This window comes from Chenopodium album, chromosome 12 (genome assembly GCF_948465745.1).
Source record: "Chenopodium album chromosome 12, dcCheAlbu1.1, whole genome shotgun sequence".
Lineage (NCBI taxonomy): Eukaryota > Viridiplantae > Streptophyta > Magnoliopsida > Caryophyllales > Amaranthaceae > Chenopodium > Chenopodium album.
In genome coordinates this window covers 2,596,610-2,607,409 of record NC_137845.1, presented here as the reverse complement: position 1 = coordinate 2,607,409, position 10,800 = coordinate 2,596,610, and the positions used below count along the sequence as shown (strand labels likewise).

Here is a 10,800-nt window from a genome sequence, read left to right as displayed (position 1 = left end):
GATCTTAATCTAATTAAGATAGTTTTATATGAAGTCTTATAGTAGTAGCTTAGTTAATTGGAATGTGATCAAATTTCAATAGCCTAGTGTATTGTGTGATTTGTGTCAAACAAAATTCAATGTATCACATAGGATTTAATAAACCACCAATTCTATATCCCTATACCTTCAATACTTTAATAAACAACTTGTTCAACATCAAATCTATACTCACAAAAGTACAACATCGATCGATTCTTACCCCTGTCCTTCTGCTCTCTAAACACTAAAAAAAAAAAAAAAGTACAAAACCATGCTCGACTACGTTCTTCATATGGTTGTTTCTTGGTCCTTCATCCCAGTGAAGTCAGCTGCGATGACAAATCATCTTCATCGGTATGAGAACATATTTGGCACATGTATCAATTAGGAAGCTCAACAATTTAAAGAGAAAGCCCTGAAATTAAATCATCATATGTGATAGGACCGCGACAAATAGGACAAGTAGTATGTGTCCTTAAAAACCAGCTGTTAATACAAAAAGTGTGAAATCTATGTCCACAGTGCCTCAAAATTGTTCCAGAAAAAGTATTACGTATAACTTCACCATCTACTTCCATCGGCTCCGTGTCATACGATTCAAAACTATCTAAACAAATCACACAATCCAAGCAACTTTGAGTAATTTCATTTCTCCTCTCTTCGTCAATTTGTAGTATTACTGGATCCTCCTCGACAAAGTAGTCTGTTTGAATTTGTATCGTGTTGGCGGTAGGCATTGCACGCAAACTAGGCATAGCTTGAACTTGATCATGATTGTTCTGGGCTGAACCGGTGAAAAAACATCTGCTGTAACAATCACGAATTATTAAAATTACTACGAATACTAAAGCAGCAAAGAAAACGAAATTCACTGGTTCCATTGTTGAGTGCTAAGTTGCTAGATCTCTCCACCTTCTATACAACATATATAGATATTCAACCTTGACACTTAAATTTATTCATCGTATAAATATATATCTCCGTAACATAATTAAAATCCTTGCTATTCAAGATATTATTTTTAAAACATGATATATTTTTGGAATATTTATCTTGTATAGGCCGAAAGATGTTAGAGTTGTAATTTTTGGATCTTAAAAATAAAATAATAAGAATTACAATGATAATTCTAACTATTTCAACTAGATATTACCCTGTAAATTATAAAGATATTTAGGAAAAAATTATCATAAGAAGAATATTAATTAGCACTAGCTAAATAATCAAACTTTGGTGAAACTACAACTAGTCACGTCTATTGTAAAGAATAAGATTGATTAAAAAAAAAAAACCCTACTATTATGACACTTCTGTAAATGAATCGATTTTACTTAATAAAAAACCATACATTTTTACAGATTTTTTTTTCCTTTAAATGCAACAATTCTCATTACACATTTGTCAGTGCATTATTTCAATCATTAATATCTTAAAATTTTAAGAAATTAATATTAATAAACTATAAACCGAAACGATCTAACAAGAACCTAACTAACAAGAATGGAAGAAGTACATTAGATTGTACTCCGTATACAAGTGCGACAGACACGTTTGGTGCGTTGTTAGCCATCTCTGAATACAAAAACTGTGAAACCCATGCCCACATTGCTCCAAAACCTTAACACTACCGTTGTCAACATCATGGTCGTTTTTTGCAACGTCAAAACTATCCAAACATATTACACAATCACTGCAACTCAGAGAATTTTGCAAGATTTTCTCCACGTCTAACATTATTGACTCCACATCTTGCTTGGGCTCCAGTTGGACTTCCCCTAGACATCGAGGTTGTCCTGGGTTCACTGGTATACTTTGGGCTTCTCGAAGGACTCGACCTTGAGGTTGTGTTGGGTTGGCAGACACATGAATAACACCACGGTAGGAACGATTCTGGATGCAGCAGCAGGAACATATGAGATAGGAGATACCCATACCGCCGCACATGCCTAACGTTAAATATAAAAAAAATAACCCGCCACTCATCTCCTGATACATGATTTTTGTATATGCTTAAGTATCAAGATAAGAGTTCTAAATATGATACATGAATAGGCAAAAAGATAGCACTTCTGAATTTTTAATCTTTTTTTTTTTTGGTGGTCACCTTTTTTTGAGTTCTAATAGAACAAGGAGTATTTCCTTTAAAATCAGGATAAACTTTTTCAGGCTTCAGCCTTTAAAGCCCTTTTTCGGTCCGGACTTAATTTTACAGTTCATATTCTAAACAAGGTATTTTCTCACATTTTATAAAATTTATCTATTATCAAAATTTCCTTGATACTTAAGGCCTAAAGTCTAAACCCTAAACCCTATATACTACACCCATCATTCAAATAAAATGTTGAAGGCACAAAAGTTCACTAAATACCACACCCATCATTCAAATGCAAAGAATAACAATAATAATAATAACAATTCAATATCCACTAGCATTCCAAAATTAGTTTGAATAGGATGGAAAATACAAAACCTAGAAGGAATTCAACTACAATGATTTGACTGTTTAATTAGTGAATTAAGCTGAGAAGTCTTAAAGATTCACCTTTTCAAATATTCTTTAACCTGTGATAAAAATTTCTTCACAAGTGCAAACCTAAAGATTCAAGAAATTAGGACAGACCTGAAATTAAAGATCAAAGATGTCATCTTCTATCGGCCAGATCACTCAAATATCCACCAGCCCCTCGTCCATTTGATTGTACTGCATAATTCCAATATATGATTAGAGTTTATTGTTGTGGTTTTTTACTCTACAACCAAGCAAAGGATGCAGTTTCCACTCAAGTCCTAAACTGTTCGACAAGCTTAATCAAGCTGTAGGTCTCAGCATCTGGCCTAGCCCCACCGAGAATCATTCTTCTTAAAAGGTTGGGATTGTAGACCTTAGCACGAACATAAGCTTTTATTAAGCTGTTGTACACAAATGTATACCTAGTATAGTTTGCTTGCTTAAGCTCTTCAAACAAATTCTCAGCAGTCTCCACATCTCCGTTCTCGGCAAACATCTCAAGAATGGACAAGGTAGTCTCCAGCCATGGGGTTGATTTTTTCACCTTGCTACTGGTGAATTGCTTCGAGCCCATTTCTATTGTTTTCAATGCTTCCTTGGTCAATCCAGCTTTTAAGCAGCCCAAAGTAAGATGTCTATAGGTTATGGCATTAGGTTTGCATCCATTCGTCTTCATCTCTTTAAAAAGACCCGAAACCTTATCAATAAATCCATTCTGGCCATAAACAGATACCATGGAGTTATAATGTTCGGTTGATTTCATAACCTCCCGCGACTTTATATCTTCCCAAAGTTCCTCAGCACGATTCAGCTGTCCAATCCTACCAAATGCCTCTATTGCCAGCAAAAAGCTCTTTGACCTAACATGAGGGAGACCTTGCACAATGCGCCAGATCCGATCAATCTCCTTTGCCTTCCCCATGTATCCATACAAAATGATGAGGACATCGAATGTTGACCAATTATTGCCTGTTTTCGACTTCTCGACAGCCTCTACATATGTCTCACATCCACAGTACAACCTTGCAACTGCATGTGCAGTCGCTAGAATGCAATATGTAACTTCATTTGGTTCAATGTTCGCCCGCTTCATATCCCCAAAAACTTTCATTAGTCCTTCTATGTTATGATCATTAGCTTCAATCTTCAAGAGAATGTTGAAAGTTGAGACATGAGGGGAAACCTTATCTGCCCTCATTTGAGCAAGGATTTTGGGGATCATTTTCCTACGCCTAGGAGAGGAGTGAAGAATAATGAGACGGTTGAAGATCAAGTGAGAGATAGGATGTCCTAATTCTCTCATTTTTTTCATGTACTCTAAAGAAAGCCTGACCACTCCTTTATCCAAGCATGCAATCACAAGATTGTTGTAGAGCAAATCATTCTGGAATTCAACAGGAATATTAGTAAACAGTCTCTCACCATGAGATATACCGTGAAGTTTAATGGTAAATTCCAGCAGATATGAATAATCCAATTCCTTTGGCCTATATGGCTTCTCTCTAATCACCCACTCCATTACCTGTCAAACCATAAGAAAACTTACATTAATGACATTCGGCAGAAGGTACTTCTAAACTTTGTTTCTATTCAACTAATCACCAGCAGTTATCAAAATCATACTCTGTAAGAAAACTCACATCAATGTCAGTTGGCAGAAGCTACATCTACAATTTGTTTGAAAGTTCTACAAATTAGAAGGAATAATCAAACACACAGAAATCATTAACTAGGTGAAAATGCATGCAGTATCATACTCCTAGGGCCAGGTTTATGTTGAAAAGCAGTTCAGAAAAGAGGTAAACAGCCAAAATTACCCTTCTTTTGTACATTCTTGATGTCTCAGCATATATCATACTTAAGGATGGGTGATTGCATTCAATCCTGATGTAGTATGATTGAAATGGTTAGTCAGATGTCCTTAATTTTTACAGCAACAACATGAAGTCAGCCATATGATCTTTTCTCAATTCTAGATGATGATAAAAGAAAGCAGAAGTAGCATCCCATAATTTAGCCAATGAACTTTTGAATTCTAATTAACCTTTCAGTTATCAAGACCCTTTCCAACGCCTTTTGCAATTGCAACTTCGCCATCTAAGTGTAGCATAAAGTAGTTTCTACATTAAAGAACATATCCAGATTCAGCTCCTTAAGAATAATTTCAAGCCTTAAAGAGGTTGATGGTTATCTTAGACATGAATAGATAATCTATTTGGTTCTGGGCTGAATATACTGCAGCCTATCACTCATTCACTCCTTACTTTTTACTAAGAAGTAAGATTACCAATGGTTATTTCAATAACACAATCAAAATACCCAGTTCTATGGTCTGCACCGAAGGCGGCTATCATTCAATCAATGCTAATATCTGAGCATCTATAAAGGAAACCTCTTTCCAAGCAAATTTAGGCAAGTTCAATAACTGAAGTTCAATGAATAACAAATATTATAATACAAGATATAAACTCAATAAAATTAAGCAAATTTAAGCAAGTTCAATAACTAAAGTTCAACCAATTTCAACAATGAATATTACATAATAATAATAATGCAAGGTATAAACCCAATAAAATTAAGCAAGAGGGAAAGAGAGAAGAGACCTCAAGAGCGCGTTTATGCAACCGGAGCTTCCTCAAACGATTAATGGCATGAAAAATATCACCCCTATGAACAGGAAAACCTTCACCCATCCATTTCTGAAATACATACCCAATTGATTCTCCTCTTGGAAGCCTCTCTATTCTTAAAGACAACATCTTGGGTGCTTCTTCGCCATTAGAGCTCGAATTCTTCAAATCCAATTCAGATTGCTCACTGATTGTTCGAGTACAGAATGTAAATGGGGCTAATTTGTTGCTCGTTTTCAGAGGCACACCACCTGTTCGATGAAATGCCGCAGTGAGCGAACGCCCTAAAGCAAGGGCGATTACTCTCATATTCGTTAGATGTAAGACCAACCCAGTTCATTGGAGAGGTGTTTCAGGATTTCTACAGAAATTTAATGCCTTGTTTAACGTGTTTTTAGCCTTCTTTCTTTTTGAGCTTAAGTTGCGAGAAGTATACGTGAAAAAGAAACTTTCACTCCTTCAAACTCTGCTTACCAATATGTAACCACCTTGTTTGTTGCTATGTTTAACTAAATATGGTGAAATTATTGACTTTATTTTTGTACAAGTCTTGGCATAAACAATTGTATTCACCAAAGCTAAGAGTGGTTAGCCTTTATCCATTATATAACTAATTTATTATATTATTTCTTTTTATTCAATTATGTTTTTGGTAGCCCCCAAATTTTTTAGTCAATTCTAAGAGCATCCTTATTCAAGAACAAAAAAAAAAAAAAAAAAAAAAAAAAAAAAAAAAAAAAAAAAAAAATTGTTTATATTACTATTCATTAAAAAAATATTTTCTCTCTCATATACATAAATCAAACAAATAATTTCCAAAATCCTCCTCTTAACCATGAATAAAAAAAAAAGTGTTCATGTTACTATTCACCTACCACACCTCAATTTATCTTTAATTAAAAATTAAAATACATACATAAATAATAATATTATAATCTCATGGATGGACAAACAATTTTCATAAATGGTTTGGAAAACCAAACCATTCATACTTGTTCATCCCACTATTCACCATCACCTAATTTTTTTTACATTATTTTATTCAAATAGTAACCCAAACAATTTTATTTATTCATGGTTAAGGTTGCTCTAATGATTTTTGGTGGCAAACATGAATGATGTGAAATAGTCAAATGTTCTGAGCATAAAATATGGATATAGCTTCATTGAAATTGTCTCTTGGCTACAAAATCACCTGTTGGACCAATGTTCAAGCTTTTATAAAGACTAGAAGGAAGATCACACAAACAGTAGAAGTTTTTATAAATGCAGGTCAATAGTTTATGAAACAGAACAGGCAAAATACAAATTCAAATTAGATATTTCTTTTAATTCAGCAATCAGTATTACACACAATAAGAAATCCATGGACCATGAAACATCACAAGATCTAGTTATACACTGCATCTGATGATGCCATGGCCCATTTATTCAGTTCACAGCACAATCTTTTTGACAAGTAAGCAAATCACACGTATCCATAACACAGGATGGCAGGCGAGTTTAATCGCAGTTGCATGGGTCACAGCTGCAGTCGTCTCCACAGCCACACTCAGTCCTTCCGTACATCCTGCAAAATGAGTACGAATCAGCATATTATTCACGCAAACAAATTTTGTTTCTTAGACATTCAATTTTCTTAGAAGAACATCATTATACACGACCTAAATTGAGTAGCCAATCAAGATACATGACAAGTATTTCAACAAGCTAGAGCTAATCAGTAATTGCTGGCTAGGAAGCAGCACACACAAACAGTCTGACCAATGGAGTTCAGGCCAGAGATCTACTGTCCAAACCCGGCCAGGCCAATTAAACCAGGTCAGACTTTGTGCAGCATTCCATCGAGCTTACCAATATTTGCTCATCCTTTAATGCAAAATCAACATGAGTATTAACTCATGTTAGCCTACAAAGCAATTAAGTTAAAGGCCTAGGTGTACAATGATCATGAGTAGTTACTAATACTTGAAAGTTTTTAGCATGAATGTTCAGAGTCTTCAGACTCCAATAATAAAGAAAGGGAATATACCTGTTGCAGTTGCAGTCGTCACAGCTGCAGTTGTCACCACATCCACAGTTTCGGGCCATTTTCTTTCTTGGAGATTGCTGATTACAATTGGGAAGAGATGTTGCAAAAGATTGATATGAGAGCAATGCAGTTTGTTGGTGATTCAGAATGATGAATATTGACAACTATATATAGAAAGTAGGAGGCAACATAGGATAGTTTCAATCATACACGTCTAAGAATCCTGGCCTTTCAAAAGGTCAACTGACCCCAAGATGTCACCTTTCACACATCAATGTCACACTAGTAATGAAGGGTAAGTCTTAAAATATTTTACAAACGTAGGGGAAGAAATGGTCGGCAGAGCTAAAAAGATTCTAACAGATTAATCTGTCTTACACATTTCTTACTATATATGTATGTTTCTTTTTCCGTCATACAACCTAAGACTGGATCCTTTTGTTGTCACATTACTAGTTCAAATTACATTGTCAATGTAACAATCAAATACGGATCAAAATATATATACTCCTAGCTTCTTGTTTTACCCACATATAACCCTCAGCTAAAAGGCAGATAAGTCTGAAGTAGTGCACATCAGTCATTTGCAGCTAACTTTCTACTTCTCAGTCCTTCAATCTCATCAAATTCACCAGCACTTTCATTTTTCTAGTCATAGGTAAATCTATAGTATCCAGAAGCTTGTAAGTTTTAACAAAGTGGTCCCATATGTTTTCATTATAATAAACATTGAATATTTAGATGTTTAAATGACTTGTGAAAAGCAATCAAAAAATTTAAACTTATAATCTGAAGCAATTGACTCTGGCTACAAGTTTTGTATGTTCTTTACAAATCTAGAAACCTCTAGATTTAACTCTAACACAACCAGAATCTTTTGCACCAGAGCTGCACAATTATTATGAATTAAATAAGTTAAGTATCCCACAGAAGTAATATCCAGGTTGATAAATTCAATTACAAGAATATAATATCAGGTGATGCTGCTTTTAAAATAATCAAAGTCAAAACATTGAATTATTCTAACTCAATCTTCTGATACAACGTAACTGTCATAAAACAGCATGAAGCATGCTTCTTTGCAATTTGAGATTGAAAATTCTGGATACAAGTCCCAAATATAAGAGAATTTTGAAATGCTTTTATCCATTATTAGTAAAATTGTCATAAATAATTGGTTTGATGTGGCAATAAAATATCTTTCATTTTGAAAAATCCAAATGCATAATAATTAACTAATCTTAAGCTCCATTAGAAAAATAAAAAGAAAGAAAGATAGAGAGAGAGAGAGAGAGATATAACAGATCTGCCCCTTCTCCTCTAGCAAACAAGTTACAAGATCAACTAAGCTACTTTGTTTAAGCAGGGACATTCCTCTATGAGCATGTCTTGGGTGAAACTTTTTCACAATATACCATAATATAGTTAGAGTCAGCCTCTCTCACAATATGTTAGTGTGTGACCATCTCATCCTAGACTTGGCTTTCGCCTGTTCATACAGAAACAAAAATTTGAGCTGTGCTCAATGCAGAATTTTTTTTTTTTTGCTGTCTTTAAGAGCAGCAGCCACGTATGCTAGATTTTGGTCCTTGCTAGAAAATGCATATAAAAACCATGAATCTCATAAGCACACTAAAAATTAAGATCAGAAGCTATAGTGCTGCTTATTGTAAGGCTATGTAGTTCTATACAGCAATTACAATTTTATACACGTATTATGGTAAACATCAGAAACTTGACCTGATACAACAATTCAGGTGTATAACTAGAATACTTGTTGCAGAGCACATAATGAGAATTTACGAACCTGAACAAAAACTTCTAGCACAATCACCAATTACTAGAACAAGCACTGTTTCATTAAAATCTGTTGATCAAAGCTCCCGAATATTGCATTATGTTCACAACGAAACCTTTGCCCCACACCACAAAAGAAAAACAAATGTGAGAAACTATGTATAAGAAACAGAAGCAGAATCATTCTAGATCTATCAGGTGCAAAAGTATCATATACAGACTCTCAAAATGAGACCAAACCCACTGCCACAATAGCCTTACGATATCAGCCATAACTCATCATAGTTAAAATTTTCATGCGCAGTCTCAAGGTTGTAATATGTTAATCAAAGAAAGGTTGGCTCTGGAGTCTGGATGTAGACACCAAAAGAACGCACTTACAAGTCTTTTGACATTTTCACAAGGCCCACATCAGAATACCAGCTAGCCTTGGCTCAGACAAACCAACACTTAGGTTAGGCTTATATTTATCATGGGATTTTAATACAATCATTCTTATCAAAACCATATATACATGCTACTCAAACAATCAACAGCAATCAATTGGATTATCTCCAGAGAGAACTCAGAACAAGGGAGTCTCTGCTTTCAAAGGGATTTCACTTTCTACTTGACAGATATGAGTAAACACAACCTGCAGCACAAGACTTGACTAACTTGATGAATCAACCACATCACCAATATAATGACCCTAGTTAAAAAAAAAAAAGGAATCATCACTTTGAAAAAGTGAACCAAAAAAAAGAAAAAGAGCTTATGTACTACTTTGTCCCAGCAACAGGTTTAGTCTTTAAGGCTCCATGTCCTCAACATTTGTCTACTTCATTTCTTTATTTTAGTCTACTATTATGATCATTATCTAATGTCCATCATTCAAGAGTAAGGCTTTCATTCGAGCAACAAATGTGAAGAACATTATCTTGTGTCTAAGAGATGATAACAAATAATTAGCCAGCAGAACACCAGGTGGGAAATGGGTGCTCTCATACTCTCATTTCATAATTTACAAATATTAAAACCTGATTAATCAGTCACTCCATCCTAGCACTTATTACAACACATTGTTCAGTTAGTCAACAGAATCATGGCTAAACAGCTTTCCATCATACCATGTGTCTCGAAGTCTGATCTGGCATTTATATGACTTCTCAGTCATGAAAACTTGAGATTCACCTAATGTTTACTACAATATGCTTCTGATTCAACAAATCCAAAACTTTATTTTTTAATGACAACCAAGAAAACAACAAATAATAAACTCAAACATAAGAAACTCAATGTATAAGGATTGCTATGATCAAGTGTTTAATTTTAGTCTACAGACAACAACTTCCACATTAATTGATCACCCTTAAAAAATATACAGATAGATACAGTAACAATATAAAAAACAATTTGTCTAAATGGTGAGAAATTTCCTATAAGTTCTATATCAGGCAAGCAACTGAACTTTTCTTTAATCAGGCTCATCATGCAAGTACAATATCTAAAACTAGTATTAAACCAAACATAAGACAGAAGTAGTTGTTATAGCATTTGTTAGCTACCATACATACACTTACGCCTAAATGTTAGTTACGTTAGCTACTCGGGGTTTAACTATCGAAGTACTGGTTTTAGAGCAAAACTAATATAATGATTTTCACCCTAAAAAAGTCAATCAACCCCATGAGCTGCATTTTTCAGCTCAGCCAAAACAGGGTGTAATTAGTTGCTGAAGAGTAAAAATAAAAACAAGAAGAGGACTTCAATAAGAACAGGAAATAAAAGGCAGCTACAAGCTAGCTAGCATGGTGTCATTCCATCAAAAA

The 10,800-nt window shown here is 34.4% G+C and overlaps 1 protein-coding gene and 1 long non-coding RNA gene across 2 annotated transcripts; both read right to left on the bottom strand.

Annotated features, from left to right (window-relative positions):
- Window positions 1-2,508: 2,508 nt before the first annotated feature.
- On the bottom strand, window positions 2,509-6,169 carry LOC145570016 (pentatricopeptide repeat-containing protein At1g07590, mitochondrial-like). The gene is made up of 2 exons (XM_081628998.1): window positions 5,134-6,169; window positions 2,509-4,052 (listed from the first exon to the last, which is right to left on the bottom strand). Exons 1-2 carry the CDS (start codon window positions 5,467-5,469, stop codon window positions 2,802-2,804), a joined length of 1,587 nt encoding a protein of 528 aa, XP_081485124.1. The 5' UTR covers window positions 5,470-6,169; the 3' UTR covers window positions 2,509-2,801.
- A 300-nt stretch (window positions 6,170-6,469) lies between these two features.
- On the bottom strand, window positions 6,470-7,331 carry LOC145570017 (uncharacterized). Its single transcript, XR_014096370.1, has 2 exons — window positions 7,193-7,331; window positions 6,470-6,730 (listed from the first exon to the last, which is right to left on the bottom strand). It is a non-coding gene; the product is annotated as an uncharacterized LOC145570017 (long non-coding RNA).
- Window positions 7,332-10,800: the final 3,469 nt, after the last annotated feature.